Raw genomic sequence first — 18,415 nt, 5'->3', positions numbered from 1 at the left:
CGACACGGAACGCTAAAGCGCCCTTTACAAGGGACTCCGCGGAAATTTGTAGAAATTGAAGCCTTAACCAGCGGTTTATAGGCCATATTTATTGACGTTAGATTAAGGGATGGGTCTCCAGGACTCTCTCCGATCGTTTTTTTTCTTTCTTTTTTTTTTGAAAAAGAATTAGAAATCAATTCCTCCTCTCCCTTCCGATTTTTCAAAATTGAAGTTCCAAAAACGCAATTGTAGACAAACTTTGAAGATTTTTACGGGAAGGGGTGAGCTTTCTCCTGGAATTTTTTTTAAACTTGAAGCCTTAAAAACTTAATCACAATATTCCATGATATTATAAGGAGGCGTTCAGAGAAAATCCCACTTAATTTTTCAAAAAGCGGCTGTTTAAAAAACCTATTTTTTAACGATATTAAAGGAAGAAGATTCAGCGGCATTTGCCCGAATATTTTCTGAAAATAAAGTCTTAAAAACGTGATTAGAGGACTATATCTGGTAACTTTAGGGACAGCAACTTTTCGAAGTTGAAACTCCAAAAACGCAATTTTAAGCGATTTTCGAAGAATTTTAAGCGATAATGTAAGGTATTCAGAGACTTTCTCAGGAAATTTTTCAAAAATGAAGATCTGGAAATGAAAGTTAAGATTTTCTGTAATGTTTTTAGTGGGAGGGGGATTCGAAGGAGAGACTTTTTTGTTTTCAGACGACATTGGGAAAAGCAGGATGAAATAGAACGGGGGTGGGAGGGGGGGGGGGGAGGGTAACTAGCTGACAAATTAGCTGTAACTATTGAAAATTCTTTATTCAGATTTCTTTTTAAAAGAAATTAATGTTTACCTTAACATTATTATTTTTTTGTAATTAAAATCTCTTTTGCCCTATTGTGTTTCTCAGATGCGTTTTGATTTTACATACAATTTCAGCAACTAAATTAAAATTAAAAACGTGAAGAAGCAATAACTTTTAAGGTACATATATTCAAAAAAAAAAAAAAAAAAAAAACTAAAAATAATGACTTTTTCTCTAAGTTGTCATTATATTACGCTAATTACTTGAAGACAAAGAGTCAAGAAAGGGACAAATGGTCTTATCTTGTGCAAATGAAGACTTCTTCCTTTACTGTATGTTGTTCATTTTACATAGCCTGAATCGCGAAGAAGAACATTCATGCTATGTTAAATAAATAGCTTACAGGCAGGGTAACGGTCTCGGCGAATACTGCTCTAAATATTGAGGTTCAATGCGTTGGTGTTGAGGGGAAAAAAATTAGAAAACAGATAATCCACGGCAGCGTATATAATCTGCACCTTTTTAATTTTACAATTTTTCAACAGATAATCCACGGATTAATGGCAAGAAAATGCAGTACAATTCTTTTTTTTTTTTAATTTCAAGCACGTGCGCACAAAAAAAAAAAAAGAAAAAAAAAGGGAAAATAAATAAAAAGTTATAAATTGTTGTCTAAAAAATTGAGGGGGCCCGGGCCCCTTCTGCCCCTCCCACGAGCCGCCACTGCTTCTTCTGCCTACCAGAGATAAAACATAGAGCAGGGGGAATTTTGTTTAAAAATGCCTCTTACACTACCGAGAGAAACGTTGTTCAAACTGCAAAAGGGGCCCCATACCTGAAATATCTTAAGACCCCATTAAGTTTAAATCCGGCCCTGATTCTGTGAAATGTAAATTAGTTAGGGAAAACGTAATATTTAAATGGTTATAAATAACAACACACAAATGAATTCCAAAGAGGAGCAAAGATAAATTTTTAGTGCCAATCGTTTAAGGCGTGGTTTTTTTTTTATTATGGAGCATTTTAATGAAAAAAATAAGGTGAAGTTTCGTGATGGTGACTTCTTACTATTTCTGAATTACGTTTACATTAAAAAAAAAAAATTGCTCTAAAAAGTGAAAAGTAATTTTGTTATTTAAACACCATCGATAATACTTTTAAACATAATTTTTGGAGTTGGCGCAAAAACGATAGATAACATCATTCACAGCCATAACTCAACTACAACTATAACTTTAACCAGGACCAGTTTCTTCACTATCACATACTTTATGCACTGATGACAGCATATTTGAGTAACGATATAAATGTTTCGTTCCTAACTTTGGATGATTTTCTGAACAAAAAAAAAAAAAAAAAAAGAATGAAGCATGGTTACACTGAATTTTACTTTTTGTTCTTGCGCAGGGCCACCGAGCGCAAAGGGGGGCCCCTTGCAGTTGGTTTCCTAGGTCTCCTTCCCTCCATAAAATTTTAAAAACTCCGATTCTTAGGCGGGACCTCCAAAGGGTTGGGCCCCTAATTTCCGACTAGGCTGACATGGTTTCTCATCGGCCTAGTCAGCAAGGCGTAAATACACTAGCTCTTTGTCTTTGGCATCAAGACATTAGGATTGTCTTGCTGGGAAAATCGTCAAGACTCCCAGTTATTGAAACCTTCCCTCAGAATTCATCATACACATTGATCATCGAATATTTTGATTAAGAATTCTGCTTTACCTTTCTGGCGATATCAAACTTTGGGGTGGCTTTCGTTTTCAACATCTCGACTTTTCTGGGAAGTTCGCACTTCTGCGACATCCATCGCATCTAAGGCAGTGCATTCCGCCATCCACTGGTCACGTGGTTTGTTAGCTTTTTAGCTATGCAGTTGTGTGCGTCATGCGGTATTTTTTTTCAGCGAATGAAACTTTTTCCAGTAGCTGAAACAACCAAAATCCATTAAGAGAGTAAACAAAATGCAGGTTTGAGGCCCCATGCTGACAAATCGTGCTACAGCTGGGGCAATCGACAGGTGTCTTCGCGTTACATGAAACTTCAGACAACAACTAACACCATGTAAACAATAATAGTAAATGAATGTAACAACGTCACGTATAAATTGCACAGTTATTTTTCTAGAAGAAAGAAGTATGTCACGCAATCACACGGCACAAATTTATTAAAAAATAAAACAAACTTGCATATAGAAGCCCTTGCAAATAATAATAATAACAATAATAATGTATATATATAAATCGTTTTTCGTAATTAATAAGCCATTAGAATAAATTGAAAGCAGTTCTTACAGCTATGAGAGCAGGCAACAATTATTTCGTTAGTATATTTAGAGTTTATGAAGCTATTTTCATCATGTAAATCAGGAAAAAACCTTTCAATAACGATTGGTACGAAATACCGTGAAACCTGTGTATAACGATATTGACTATATCGATAACCTGTCTTTAACAATATTTTTTTTTTGGCCAAAGCAAAATGTCAGCATGAATAATCAAACTGTCTATAACGATAACCTGTCTATTACGATATTTATTACAGATCCCAACAGAATCGTTTTAGACAGGTTTTACTGTAGCTAAATTTAATTCACACCGTAAATAATTTGTGCAGTTTTAGAGGGATGTAGGGGAATATGGGGAAAAGTGAAATAGCGGGGGAAAAGTGAAAAGTTGAAATATTTTATCTGCTTTTAGCTCCACCTATCTGGTATTATTTTAACCAAATATAGGGACCAAAAATGCAACACCGGTATTCGGTATTTTTTAAACGTGATACCGGAGTACTGGTATTAATACTGGTACTTGAAATTTCCCAAGAAACAATAAAAAACATAATGTTTCGTTGCCATATTTTATTATTTTGCTAAAAACGTGCAGTATTTATTTATTGAAAACAAATATAAAAGGAAGGAACAAAAATACCATAATAAAAAATCAACAATATCAAAGAAACACAACGCATCTATTTAATTAAAGCCCGAAACTCATTTTAAAGAACATATTTCCTGAAGTTGAAAGTATTCTTTCAATATCTTAACTTTGCATCTGATTTTTAATGTATTTGTAATTGAAAGTATGCATCTAGGATTAGCGGTGGCGAAAATAGAGGTCTTGCACAGGATTAAACATAAAAACAGGAACAATATACAAACCCATTAAAAGAAATTTAGCAAAATTTTTACTTAAACACATTTCCACTAATTCTCATATATATTCCGTATAATCCCGCATTATCCGGCATGCCGGGAAAAAGTGAGGTTGACCAGCATGCCGGGAAATTCGAATTTTCCGGGATGTCGGATAATTTGAGGTTTACTTTGCAACAAAAGAAAACTAAATTTCCCCATTCAGTTCCAATCAGAAAGCAAACTACCGTAAGGAAAAATAATAATAAATCCCGAAAGTAACCTTCTTTAAAAAAAAAAAAAAAGAAAAAATGTGTATTGCATATAATATGTGCTTGTTATTTATGGTAGGTCATTATTAATGGATCTAATGATATGCCAGTAAAATAATCAATTCAGAAGCAATCATCGTTACTGCGATTTCTTTGTAATTTTTTGAAATAAATTATTTTAGGTTCTTTTTAACCGACTTCAAAAAGGAGGCGGTTATCAATTCATACCGTATGTATGTTTTTTTTTTTGTTTGTCCACTCATAGCGTCTCACCTAGTGAACCGATTTTGATGATTCTTTTTTTAATGGATAGGGGATGGCTCAACTTAGGTCCCATTACTTTGTTTGACCATATTTGTTCTTTAGAAAAAAGGTTATGGGCAAAAAACAGTAAATTTTATGCAATTTCCCTATTAAATAATTAAAATAGCGAAGTTCGCACTTTTCATCCGTGGATAACGGTGGCTCAGTGGTAGAATTCTCGCCTCCCACACGAGCGACCCGGGTTCAAATCCCGACTAAGACTAAGTGAATTTTACTAAAATTTCGTTTCTACTGTTTCTTGTATTCTCTCGAATCTTCTATTAATTTCTGTATCTTTCCAAGTCTGGAAAGTTCCAGCACTTTCTCAAGTTGTATATAAGGAGATGTAACGTTCATTCGAGGTTCTGAATAAAGATCTCGAGTTGAGACTAACGAGTATTCGCTTCATTTGGCTTTCACATTGTCTTCGCTATCTTCGTCTACGCGACAATATGAAACTCATTGTTATAAAAGTTTGGTGCCATATAACAGTAACATTAATTGTAATGATAATTTTGAATGAAGGCTTCTCTGAAGCAAGCATCAAATTTCTTCAAGGGACATTTCGATAATGGGGAATCTGGCGCTGTCGTCTCATTTTTGGCGTAAATAATTTTATTTTAGTAACCCTGCTGATTTATAGTAACCCAATGTGAATTATCAAAATCTTCCTTTCTTCAGTGCTATTGCTCCATAGTAGGGGTAAACCTAACCTGGAAGCGAGGTGATGCAGTGATTAGGATCTGCTTAGCCTTCACAATGCTACCATTAGGTTTGACTCAACTACTCTGTAGTATTTTTATCGTTATCATCTATGCCGATAACAGATGATCGGGGCTAAGTAAGAAAATACAGGATTGCATCATGAGCAACTTAGATGCTGTGGAATGTAAATTAGTTAGGAAAAACGTAATACTTAAATGGTTATAATTAAATTAACTACGCATGACTTCCAAAGAGGAACAAAAATAAGTTTTTAGTGCCAATCGCTTAAAGTTTAACGCGTGTCAATAGTTTTTTTTAGTATGGAGCATTTTTAAGAAAAAAATGTGAAGTTTCGTGATGGTAACTTCTTATTATTTCTGAAATACCTACATTTACACTAAAAAGAATGAAATAAAAAAATTTTGAAAAAAAAATTAGAACCGACTTCAAAATTGCTCTAAAAAGTGAAAAATAATTTTATTCTTTAAACACCATCGATAATGCTTTTAAACATAATTTTTGAAGTTGGCGCAAAAACGATAGATAAAATCATTCACAGCCATAACTCAAATACAACTATAAATTTAACCAGGCCCAGTTTCTTCACTATCACATACATTATGCATTGATGACTATATTTGAATAGCGATATAAATGTTTCGTTCGTAACTTTGGATGCTTTTCGGAAAAAAAATATGAACGAAGCATGGTTACACTGGATTTTACGTTTTGTTTTTGCGCCAACTTCAAAAATTATGTTTAAAAGCATTATCGATGGTGTTTAAAGAATAAAATTATTTTTCACTTTTTAGAGCAATTTTGAAGTCGGTTCTAATTTTTTTTTCAAAATTTTTTTATTAGAGGGGTAAGTTTAATTTCTATTTATTATAGCTGTGTTAAATTCTTTAGCACTGGTTTAAGGGGCGGCAACTTACTGCTTAAATGTTTGCTTACTTGGTTTTAACTTAATTTTTATGAAATTATTCGTAAGTAAACAATATTTTTCAGGTTAAAACAATAAATGACATTGTTAGTAAATATTTTTACAACATTAAACTGTTTATTAATACTAATAACAAATGTATTGAACATATATTCATTTTTAAGCTGAACAATTATTTTTTATAGTATTATATTTTTTTCCTAACCTTGATATTTCCGGCATGCCGGAAAGGACCAGACCAGTGTGATTGAAAATCTGGTGATCCCCGAATTCAGCGGTATGCCGGAGAATGCGGGGTAAAACGGTAATAGCGGATGATCGAGTAACGCTATCGTCATCAACAAAGAAACTCGCGCCACGGTATGATAATTTGATAATATTTGACATCCAGGGAAATGCTTTATTTTGACAGGACTGAACTGGATCCGGTAACTTGAGTGTTTAACTAGAAACGTAAAAATGGTTAACAATGAACGGTATCTACTGGATTATAGGGTTAATCCACTGGAGTTATGGTAAAAATTTCAACAATAAAAATGTCACCAAACAGGCAATTGCTTTGTTCAAATGTAAAAGTAATTTTCACCCGTCGTACCTTGATGAGCGTTTTTCTAGTTTATAACATTCATATACTAGTTCCGTGCTATGTATACAACCAGTTTTAGTGAGAAAAACTATAAATAACACTTTGGGGTGCAGGGAAATGAATTTTCTTACCGCTTGTACTTTAATTACAAAGATATATTTTATCTAGTTTTCCATCTATAATTCTGAAAATGAAATTTTTTTAAAATAATTATTTAAAAAAAGAAAAAAGAAAGAAAAGTATTGAAAATTTCTGACGCAATATTTTGCACCAGAAATGTTCAAATTTTCAATTTTCTCCGAGTGAAAGCAAACCACGACGAATAATTATATATATGTAAAAAAAAACGGTTTTTCTCCCCAAATTTCCGTTTTTTTTTCCCTACTGTTCCCCCTCTCCAGTCACAATATAAGATTAACTTAAGGGTACATGCAACTCAGCGTACTTTTAAGACAGAGGAAATACTGTTTAACCCAGAGCTGCCAGTAGATGAAGTGTTCTTAGAAAGTACTGTTTCACTATCATATGTAGCGATAAACCAGTAATTGGCAACGGTAAAGTAATATGATTTAACAAATCTCGTTGCACGAAGTTTTATTTCATGATTTAGTAAATGAAAATAAAAAGAAACTTAAAATTTTTAGTTTAAGTTGAAGATAAATGTTGATTATGTATAACTGGCGAGAGGAGGAAAAATTACTTAAAACGTGCCTTTGAACAGGTGGGTTCGAACCTATTCAATATTCATCAAACCAATTCCAGTTAATGGAAGCCTCACGCATTATGTATATACATAGCTGTGCGACTTAGTATGACGCAAGAAATCTCGAACAAGATATTGACTAACCTGCTGATCTGCACGAAATTTTCCAGTATATATAGGGAACTTTTGGTGTGTAAAATCCATCAGTCGGGATTATCCCAAAAGAAGCATCATGGGTTGGTCTGCAAGACTTGCGTTACCTTTGCTGGCTCTGTTGTTCTGCTCTCAGGGCATTCCTGCTCTGGGGCAAAGCATCAGTCCATGGTCAAACCCGTCAATAGCAGAAAATTTCATTGGAGCGTTTCTTGGAACTGTATCAACTAAGGGAGCCTTCTTAGCCAGTGAGTTGGAAGATATGGCTTCAATTGCTGAGACTGTCATGTCAGCAATGGACAAGATGGCAAGATCCAACAAGAGCTCAAAATCCAAGCTTCAAGCATTGAACATGGCTTTTGCTTCTTCCGTCGCGGAGATCGCTGTGGCTGAAGCAGGAGGTCTAGGAATCGACGCAAAGACCAATGCCATTGCCGATTCTCTAGCTCAAGCATTTTTGCAAACCATTGGAGTTATTGACAACCAATTTATTAATGAAATTAGACAGCTTATTATCATGTTCGCTCAAGCAAATGCCAATGAAATAGAAGGAGCTTCCGCATCAGCATCAGCCGGAGGATACGGACCTGGACCTCAAGGCCCACAAGGACCACAAGGTCCAAGTTATGGCCCAGGACCATCATCGGTTTCAATCTCACTGGTTGGACCAAGCGGACCAGGACCACAAGGACCACAAAGACCAGGACCACAAGGTCCAGGACCTCAAGCGCCACAAGGACCAGGACCCCAAGTACAACAAGGACCAGGACCCCAAGGACCACAAGGACCAAGTTATGGACCAGGAGCATCATCTGTGTCAATCTCAGTGACTGGACCAGGTGGTTATGGACCAGGTAGACAAGCACAACAAGGACCAGGTTATGGACCAGGCTCATCAGCCGCAGCAGCAGCAGCAGCAGCAGGTTCTGGACCAGGACAACAAGGACCAGGACAGCAAGGACCATCAGGTTATGGACCAGGTGCAGCAGCAGCAGCAGCAGCAGGTTCTGGACCCGGACAACAAGGCCCAGGACAAGGACCAGGAGGTTATGGACCAGGTGCTGCGGCAGCAGCAGCAGCAGCAGGTTCTGGACCAGGACAACAAGGCCCAGGACAAGGACCAGGTGGTTATGGACCAAGCTCAGCAGCAGCAGCAGCAGCAGCTGCAGGTTCTGGACCAGGACAACAAGGCCCAGGACAAGGACCAGGTGGTTATGGACCAGGTGCAGCAGCAGCAGCAGCAGCAGGTTCTGGACCAGGACAACAAGGCCCAGGACAAGGACCAGGAGGTTATGGACCAGGTGCAGCAGCAGCAGCAGCAGCAGCAGCAGGTTCTGGACCAGGACAACAAGGACCGGTAGGTTACGGACCAGGAGGTTATGGACCAGGTGCAGCAGCAGCAGCAGCAGCAGCAGGTTCTGGACCAGGACAACAAGGCCCAGGACAAGGACCAGGTGGTTATGGACCAGGCTCAGCAGCCGCAGCAGCTGCAGCTGCAGGTTCTGGACCAGGACAAAGAGGCCCAGGACGACAAGGACCAGGAGGTTATGGACCAGGTGCAGCAGCAGCAGCAGCAGCTGCAGGTTCTGGACCAGGACAACAAGGCCCAGGACGACAAGGACCAGGAGGTTATGGACCAGGTGCAGCAGCAGCAGCAGCAGGTTCTGGACCAGGACAACAAGGCCCAGTACAAGGACCAGGTGGTTATGGACCAGGCTCAGCAGCAGCAGCAGCTGCAGCTGCAGGTTCTGGACCAGGACAACAAGGCCCTGGACGACAAGGACCAGGAGGTTATGGACCAGGTGCAGCAGCAGCAGCAGCAGCTGCAGGTTATGGACCAGGACAACAAGGCCCAGGAAGACAAGGACCAGGAGGTTATGGACCAGGTGCAGCAGCAGCAGCAGCAGCAGCAGGGTCTGGACCAGGACAACAAGGCCCAGGACAAGGACCAGGAGGTTATGGACCAGGTGCAGCAGCAGCAGCAGCATCTGCAGGTTCTGGACCAGGACAACAAGGCCCAGGACGACAAGGACCAGGAGGTTATGGACCAGGTGCAGCAGCAGCAGCAGCAGCAGGTTCTGGACCAGGACAACAAGGCCCAGGACGACAAGGACCAGGAGGTTATGGACCAGGTGCAGCAGCAGCAGCAGCAGCAGCAGGTTCTGGACCAGGACAACAAGGCCCAGGACGACAAGGACCAGGAGGTTATGGACCAGGTGCAGCAGCAGCAGCAGCAGCAGGTTCTGGACCAGGACAACAAGGCCCAGGACAAGGACCAGGAGGTTATGGACCAGGTGCAGCAGCAGCAGCAGCAGCTGCAGGTTATGGACCAGGACAACAAGGCCCAGGACGACAAGGACCAGGAGGTTATGGACCAGGTGCAGCAGCAGCAGCAGCAGCTGCAGGTTCTGGACCAGGACAACAAGGCCCAGGACGACAAGGACCAGGAGGTTATGGACCAGGTGCAGCAGCAGCAGCAGCAGCAGCAGGTTCTGGACCAGGACAACAAGGCCCAGGACGACAAGGACCAGGAGGTTATGGACCAGGTGCAGCAGCAGCAGCAGCAGCAGGTTCTGGACCAGGACAACAAGGCCCAGGACAAGGACCAGGTGGTTATGGACCAGGTGCAGCAGCAGCAGCAGCAGCAGCAGCAGGTTCTGGACCAGGACAACAAGGCCCAGGACAAGGACCAGGAGGTTATGGACCAGGTGCAGCAGCAGCAGCAGCAGCAGCTGGAGGTTCTGGACCAGGACAACAAGGCCTAGGACGACAAGGACCAGGAGGTTATGGACCAGGTGCAGCAGCAGCAGCAGCAGCAGCAGGTTCTGGACCAGGACAACAAGGCCCAGGACGACAAGGACCAGGAGGTTATGGACCAGGTGCAGCAGCAGCAGCAGCAGCAGGTTCTGGACCAGGACAACAAGGCCCAGGACAAGGACCAGGAGGTTATGGACCAGGTGCAGCAGCAGCAGCAGCAGCTGCAGGTTATGGACCAGGACAACAAGGCCCAGGACGACAAGGACCAGGAGGTTATGGACCAGGTGCAGCAGCAGCAGCAGCAGCAGGAGGTTCTGGACCAGGACAACAAGGCCCAGGACAAGGACCAGGAGGTTATGGACCAGGTGCAGCAGCAGCAGCAGCAGCTGCAGGTTCTGGACCTGGACAACAAGGCCCAGGACGACAAGGACCAGGAGGTTATGGACCAGGTGCAGCAGCAGCAGCAGCAGCAGCAGGTTCTGGACCAGGACAACAAGGCCCAGGACGACAAGGACCAGGAGGTTATGGACCAGGTGCAGCAGCAGCAGCAGCAGCAGCAGGTTCTGGACCAGGACAACAAGGCCCAGGACGACAAGGACCAGGAGGTTATGGACCAGGTGCAGCAGCTGCAGCAGCAGCAGGTTCTGGACCAGGACAACAAGGCCCAGGACAAGGACCAGGAGGTTATGGACCAGGTGCTGCGGCAGCAGCAGCAGCAGCAGGTTCTGGACCAGGACAACAAGGCCCAGGACAAGGACCAGGTGGTTATGGACCAAGCTCAGCAGCAGCAGCAGCTGCAGGTTCTGGACCAGGACAACAAGGCCCAGGACAAGGACCAGGTGGTTATGGACCAGGTGCAGCAGCAGCAGCAGCAGCAGCAGCAGGTTCTGGACCAGGACAACAAGGCCCAGGACAAGGACCAGGAGGTTATGGACCAGGTGCAGCAGCCAGCAGCAGCAGCACAAGGCAACCAGGACAAGGACCAGGAGGTTATGGACCAGGTGCAGCAGCAGCAGCAGCAGCAGGTTCAGCAGGCCTTCCAGGTGCAGACAGCAGGAGCAGCAGGTTGGACCAGGACAACAAGGCCCAGGACAAGGACCAGGAGGTGGACAAGGCCCAGGACAAGGACCAGGAGGTTATGGACCAGGTGCAGCAGCAGCAGCAGCAGCTGGAGGTTCTGGACCAGGACAACAAGGCCTAGGACGACAAGGACCAGGAGGTTATGGACCAGGTGCAGCAGCAGCAGCAGCAGCAGCAGGTTCTGGACCAGGACAACAAGGCCCAGGACGACAAGGACCAGGAGGTTATGGACCAGGTGCAGCAGCAGCAGCAGCAGCAGGTTCTGGACCAGGACAACAAGGCCCAGGACAAGGACTAGGAGGTTATGGACCAGGTGCAGCAGCAGCAGCAGCAGCTGCAGGTTATGGACCAGGACAACAAGGCCCAGGACGACAAGGACCAGGAGGTTATGGACCAGGTGCAGCAGCAGCAGCAGCAGCAGCAGGTTCTGGACCAGGACAACAAGGCCCAGGACAAGGACCAGGAGGTTATGGACCAGGTGCAGCAGCAGCAGCAGCAGCTGCAGGTTCTGGACCAGGACAACAAGGCCCAGGACGACAAGGACCAGGAGGTTATGGACCAGGTGCAGCAGCAGCAGCAGCAGCAGCAGGTTCTGGACCAGGACAACAAGGCCCAGGACGACAAGGACCAGGAGGTTATGGACCAGGTGCTGCAGCAGCTGCAGCAGCAGCAGGTTCTGGACCAGGACAACAAGGCCCAGGACAAGGACCAGGAGGTTATGGACCAAGCTCAGCAGCAGCAGCAGCAGCAGCTGCAGGTTCTGGACCAGGACAACAAGGCCCAGGACGACAAGGACCAGGAGGTTATGGACCAGGTGCAGCAGCAGCAGCAGCAGCTGCAGGTTCTGGACCAGGACAACAAGGCCCAGGACGACAAGGACCAGGAGGTTATGGACCAGGTGCTGCAGCAGCAGCAGCAGCAGCAGGTTCTGGACCAGGACAACAAGGCCCAGGACAAGGACCAGGTGGTTATGGACCAAGCTCAGCAGCAGCAGCAGCAGCAGCTGCAGGTTCTGGACCAGGACAACAAGGCCCAGGACAAGGACCAGGTGGTTATGGACCAGGTGCAGCAGCAGCAGCAGCAGCAGCAGCAGGTTCTGGACGAGGACAACAAGGCCCAGGACAAGGACCAGGAGGTTATGGACCAGGTGCAGCAGCAGCAGCAGCAGCTGCAGGTTATGGACCAGGACAACAAGGCCCAGGACGACAAGGACCAGGAGGTTATGGACCAGGTGCAGCAGCAGCAGCAGCAGCAGCAGGTTCTGGACCAGGACAACAAGGTCCAGGACAAGGACCAGGTGGTTATGGACCAAGCTCAGCAGCAGCAGCAGCAGCTGCAGGTTCTGGACCAGGACAACAAGGCCCAGGACGACAAGGACCAGGAGGTTATGGACCAGGTGCAGCAGCAGCAGCAGCAGGTTCTGGACCAGGACAACAAGGCCCAGGACAAGGACCAGGTGGTTATGGACCAAGCTCAGCAGCCGCAGCAGCTGCAGCTGCAGGTTCCGGACCAGGACAACAAGGCCCAGGACGACAAGGCCCAGGAGGTTATGGACCAGGTGCAGCTGCAGCAGCAGCAGCAGCAGCAGGTTCTGGACAAGGACAACAAGGACCAGTAGGTTACGGCCCAGGACCTGCATCAGCAGCAGCTGCAGCTGCAGGTTCCGGACCAGGACAACAAGGCCCAGGACGACAAGGACCAGGAGGTTATGGACCAGGTGCAGCAGCAGCAGCAGCAGCAGCAGCAGGTTCTGGACCAGGACAACAAGGCCCAGGACAAGGACCAGGTGGTTATGGACCAAGCTCAGCAGCAGCAGCAGCTGCAGCTGCAGGATCTGGACCAGGACAACAAGGCCCAGGACGACAAGGACCAGGAGGTTATGGACCAGGTGCAGCAGCAGCAGCAGCAGCTGCAGGTTATGGACCAGGACAACAAGGCCCAGGACGACAAGGACCAGGAGGTTATGGACCAGGTGCAGCAGCAGCAGCAGCAGCAGGTTCTGGACCAGGACAACAAGGCCCAGGACAAGGACCAGGAGGTTATGGACCAGGTGCTGCAGCAGCAGCAGCAGCAGCAGGTTCTGGACCAGGACAACAAGGCCCAGGACAAGGACCAGGTGGTTATGGACCAAGCTCAGCAGCAGCAGCAGCTGCAGCTGCAGGATCTGCACCAGGACAACAAGGCCCAGGACCACAAGGACCAGGAGGTTATGGACCAGGTGCAGCAGCAGCAGCAGCAGCAGCAGGTTCTGGACCAGGACAACAAGGCCCAGGACGACAAGGACCAGGAGGTTATGGACCAGGTGCAGCAGCAGCAGCAGCAGCAGGTTCTGGACCAGGACAACAAGGCCCAGGACAAGGACCAGGTGGTTATGGACCAAGCTCAGCAGCAGCAGCAGCAGCAGCTGCAGGTTCTGGACCAGGACAACAAGGCCCAGGACGACAAGGACCAGGAGGTTATGGACCAGGTGCAGCAGCAGCAGCAGCAGCAGGTTCTGGACCAGGACAACAAGGCCCAGGACAAGGACCAGGAGGTTATGGACCAGGTGCAGCAGCTGCAGCAGCAGCAGGTTCTGGACCAGGACAACAAGGCCCAGGACAAGGACCAGGAGGTTATGGACCAGGTGCTGCAGCAGCAGCAGCAGCAGCAGGTTCTGGACCAGGACAACAAGGCCCAGGACAAGGACCAGGTGGTTATGGACCAAGCTCAGCAGCAGCAGCAGCAGCAGCTGCAGGTTCTGGACCAGGACAACAAGGCCCAGGACAAGGACCAGGTGGTTATGGACCAGGTGCAGCAGCAGCAGCAGCAGCAGCAGCAGGTTCTGGACCAGGACAACAAGGCCCAGGACAAGTACCAGGAGGTTATGGAGCAGGTGCAGCAGCAGCAGCAGCAGCTGGAGGTTCTGGACCAGGACAACAAGGCCTAGGACGACAAGGACCAGGAGGTTATGGACCAGGTGCAGCAGCAGCAGCAGCAGCAGCAGGTTCCGGACCAGGACAACAAGGCCTAGGACGACAAGGACCAGGAGGTTATGGACCAGGTGCAGCAGCTGCAGCAGCAGCAGGTTCTGGACCAGGACAACAAGGCCCAGGACAAGGACCAGGAGGTTATGGACCAGGTGCTGCAGCAGCAGCAGCAGCAGCAGGTTCTGGACCAGGACAACAAGGCCCAGGACAAGGACCAGGTGGTTATGGACCAAGCTCAGCAGCAGCAGCAGCAGCTGCAGGTTCTGGACCAGGACAACAAGGCCCAGGACAAGGACCAGGTGGTTATGGACCAGGTGCAGCAGCAGCAGCAGCAGCAGCAGCAGGTTCTGGACCAGGACAACAAGGCCCAGGACAAGGACCAGGAGGTTATGGAGCAGGTGCAGCAGCAGCAGCAGCAGCTGGAGGTTCTGGACCAGGACAACAAGGCCTAGGACGACAAGGACCAGGAGGTTATGGGCCAGGTGCAGCAGCAGCAGCAGCAGGTTCTGGACCAGGACAACAAGGCCCAGGACAAGGACCAGGTGGTTATGGACCAAGCTCAGCAGCAGCAGCAGCTGCAGCTGCAGGTTCCGGACCAGGACAACAATTCCCAGGACGACAAGGCCCAGGAGGTTATGGACCAGGTGCAGCTGCAGCAGCAGCAGCAGCAGGAGGTTCTGGACCAGGACAACAAGGACTAGTAGGTTACGGACCAGGACCAGCATCAGCAGCAACTGCAGCTGCAGGTTCTGGACCAGGACAACAAGGCCCAGGACGACAAGGACCAGGAGGTTATGGACCAGGTGCAGCAGCAGCAGCAGCGGCTGCAGGTTATGGACCAGGACAACAAGGCCCAGGACGACAAGGACCAGGAGGTTATGGACCAGGTGCAGCAGCAGCAGCAGCAGCAGCAGGTTCCGGACCAGGACAACAAGGCCCAGGACAAGGACCAGGTGGTTATGGACCAGGCTCAGCAGCAGCAGCAGCTGCAGCTGCAGGTTCCGGACCAGGACAACAAGGCCCAGGACGACAAGGCCCAGGAGGTTATGGACCAGGTGCAGCTGCAGCAGCAGCAGCAGCAGGAGGTTCTGGACCAGGACAACAAGGACCAGTAGGTTACGGCCCAGGACCTGCATCAGCAGCAGCTGCAGCTGCAGGTTCCGGACCTGGACAACAAGGCCCAGGACGACAAGGACCAGGAGGTTATGGACCAGGCGCAGCAGCAGCAGCAGCAGCAGCAGGTTCTGGACCAGGACAACAAGGCCCAGGACAAGGACCAGGTGGTTATGGACCAAGCTCAGCAGCAGCAGCAGCAGCTGCAGCTGCAGGTTCTGGACCAGGACAACAAGGGCCAGGACGACAAGGACCAGGAGGTTATGGACCAGGTGCAGCAGCAGCAGCAGCAGCAGCAGGTTCTGGACCAGGACAACAAGGCCCAGGACAAGGACCAGGTGTTTATGGACCAAGCTCAGCAGCAGCAGCAGCTGCAGCTGCAGGTTCCGGACCAGGACTACAAGGCCCAGGACGACAAGGACCAGGAGGTTATGGACCAGGTGCAGCAGCAGCAGCAGCAGCAGGTTCTGGACCAGGACAACAAGGCCCAGGACAAGGACCAGGTGGTTATGGACCAAGCTCAGCAGCAGCAGCAGCTGCAGCTGCAGGTTCCGGACCAGGACTACAAGGCCCAGGACGACAAGGCCCAGGAGGTTATGGACCAGGTGCAGCAGCAGCAGCAGCAGGTTCTGGACCTGGACAACAAGGACCAGTAGGTTACGGACCAGGACCAGCATCAGCAGCAGCTGCAGCTGCTGGTTCCGGACCAGGACAACAAGGCCCAGGACGACAAGGACCAGGAGGTTATGGACCAGGTGCAGCAGCAGCAGCAGCAGCAGCAGCAGGTTCTGGACCAGGACAACAAGGCCCAGGACGACAAGGACCAGGAGGTTATGGACCAGGTGCAGCAGCAGCAGCAGCAGCTGCAGGTTATGGACCAGGACAACAAGGCCCAGGACGACAAGGACCAGGAGGTTATGGACCAGGTGCAGCAGCAGCAGCAGCAGCAGCAGGTTCAGGACCAGGACCACAAGGCCCAGGACAACAAGGACCAGCTGGTTATGGACCAAGCTCCGCAGCCGCAGCCGCTGCCGCAGCAGGAGGTTACGGACCAGGTCCACAAGTGCCTGGACAACAAGGACCCAGAGGTTACGGACCAGTTGCATCTGCTTCAGCAGCCGCTGCTTCTTCCATTTCTCGACTAAATTCTCCAGCCTCTACTTCCAGAGTAGCTTCGGCTGTTTCTTCCCTTGCTTCCGCTGGTACCCCAAGTGTTGGTTCTCTCTCTAGCGTTATTTCAAGCCTGTCCTCATCGGTTAGTGCTTCTAACCCTGGTTTGTCAGGATGTGAATTATTAACGCAAGTACTTCTCGAAGTTGTTTCTGCTCTTGTTGCACTGCTTGGCTCCGCTCGCGTCGGACCAGTTGATGTTTCTTCTTCCCAACAATATGCGGGATTAGTTAGCAGTGCTATTGCTCAAGCACTTTAAACTTTTTGAATATACATTTGCATTGTAATGCTCTGAACACTTTGTATTTTAAATGTTAATAAATACAAAAAGTTTCAATTAAACTGTTACGAACGTTTATTTTTGTTTTTGATTGGAACGCTTAACGCTATATCATTTATAATTATCACTTGCATTATTTTTTTTCCTTTGAAATTTCAACGTACATTTTGCAACACAAGTAACTCTCATATAATTGACATCTTTCAAGTATACCAGATTTGTCGAACTATTGAACACGTTATTACATGTTTCTGAGCAACGATTTACTCTCGTTATCATATACTTGTAGATTTATGAATTGAATTAGTCAAAAGTATAGCCAATCAGCGTTGATTAAGTTAAGTTTTAGATAGTTCTTTTTGGAACAAAAATATTTATTTCTTTATGGCGTTGGAATACCTGTTTTTTTGAGGATACAGATCTGATTTGAGACTCCAGATCTGATTGAGACTTCTCCTTTTTTTGAAGCCTGCTAATTAGAATAACCTTAATTTCCATTAAAACTGGCGGCATTGTGAAATATTAAATCTAGAATACTGGTCAAATTTGAGAAATCAGACACCAGTTACAAAATATTATTAAAGAATACAAGTTAAATCATCGGGGGAAGGGTGTTCTGTATTCAATTCCCCTTTGATTGAGCACTAATTATGTTTGAAAACTGAATTATTAAAAAAAAAAAAAAAAGAATTTTGACCTCTTGAATTCAAATTATGTTTTTCGCTATAACGAGAGTGTGTGTGTGTGTGTATGTAGGCGTTTGTGTTTATGTGTGTAGGGGGTATGTGTATGCGTGTGTAGGCATGTTTGTTTGTGTCTGTGTGCAGGTATGAGTGTGTGGGTAGTTGTGTGTATGAGTGTTTGTGCGTGTGTGTGAGGGGGGGGGGGGAATGTGTATGTGTGTGTAGGCATGTGTGTTTGTGTCTGTGTGCAGGCATGAGTGTGTGGGTATTTTTATGTGTATGTGTACGTGTCTCTATGTATGTGTGTGTGTATGTGTTTCAGTGTGTGTATGTGTTTGTGTTTGTGCATGCGTGTGTAGGTGTATGCATGTGTGTGTAGGTGTATGTACAGTGGATTCCCCCCATCTGAACACTCTCTAATGTGAACACCCCGATATTCTGAACACATTTTAATGGTTCCGACGAAACTCCATAGTCTTAACATAGGCTGACCTCTCTGTAGTCCGAACACCCTATAATGTAAATACCCCAGTATTATGAACACTATTTTCAATCCCCTTCAATTATCACCTCTCCATAAACTGAACATGCTCACAATCGGTACTCGGGGATTCCTATGAACCTAGTGGGAAAGCCTAAAATGCATTCACGATTGAGCTGCATTAAAAAGAAAATGAATAGAAGAAGAAGAAAAATTATTTTCCTTGATCCCTGCATCACATGAAATCATTCAGCTCAGCAATATGAGAGCATGAAGTTTCTGCCACTAAACTATATTTCAGAAATCGAGCC

The 18,415-nt window shown here is 46.4% G+C and overlaps 1 protein-coding gene across 50 annotated transcripts; it reads left to right on the top strand.

The window, feature by feature from the left end:
* The first annotated feature begins 7,627 nt into the window (after positions 1 to 7,627).
* Positions 7,628 to 17,002, top strand: LOC129224650 (fibroin heavy chain-like). 50 transcript variants are annotated; one of them, XM_054859182.1, is made up of 9 exons: positions 7,628 to 9,403; positions 9,569 to 10,063; positions 10,145 to 10,453; positions 10,532 to 10,972; positions 11,054 to 11,269; positions 11,479 to 11,670; positions 12,001 to 13,128; positions 13,957 to 13,980; positions 14,062 to 17,002. In XM_054859182.1, the coding sequence occupies exons 1-9, from the start codon at positions 7,654 to 7,656 to the stop codon at positions 16,917 to 16,919; spliced, it is 7,413 nt and encodes a 2,470-aa protein (XP_054715157.1). In that variant the 5' UTR covers positions 7,628 to 7,653; the 3' UTR covers positions 16,920 to 17,002. The 50 variants fall into 50 exon arrangements, with proteins under 50 accessions (XP_054715157.1, XP_054715160.1, XP_054715149.1 ...); XM_054859185.1 differs by lacking the exon at positions 13,957 to 13,980 and adding an exon at positions 13,657 to 13,713 and having other exon boundaries at positions 12,001 to 13,158; positions 14,284 to 17,002; XM_054859174.1 differs by lacking the exon at positions 13,957 to 13,980 and adding an exon at positions 13,657 to 13,737 and having other exon boundaries at positions 12,001 to 13,407; positions 14,224 to 17,002.
* Positions 17,003 to 18,415: the final 1,413 nt, after the last annotated feature.

The sequence above is a fragment of the Uloborus diversus genome, chromosome 6, assembly GCF_026930045.1.
Source record: "Uloborus diversus isolate 005 chromosome 6, Udiv.v.3.1, whole genome shotgun sequence".
Lineage (NCBI taxonomy): Eukaryota > Metazoa > Arthropoda > Arachnida > Araneae > Uloboridae > Uloborus > Uloborus diversus.
This window is presented reverse-complemented; position numbering and strand designations above follow the sequence as displayed.

Excerpts from the sequence above, each read along its gene's own strand:
- LOC129224650 (XM_054859141.1), top strand. The coding sequence starts at position 7,654 with ATGGGTTGGTCTGCAAGACTTGCGTTACCTTTGCTGGCTCTGTTGTTC. Across the intron at positions 9,404-9,649 it reads AGCAGCAGCAGCAGCTGCAG|GTTCTGGACCAGGACAACAA; the intron begins GTTATGGACCAG and ends CAGCAGCAGCAG. Across the intron at positions 11,671-12,000 it reads AGCAGCAGCAGCAGCAGCAG|GTTCTGGACCAGGACAACAA; the intron begins GTTCTGGACCAG and ends CAGCAGCAGCAG.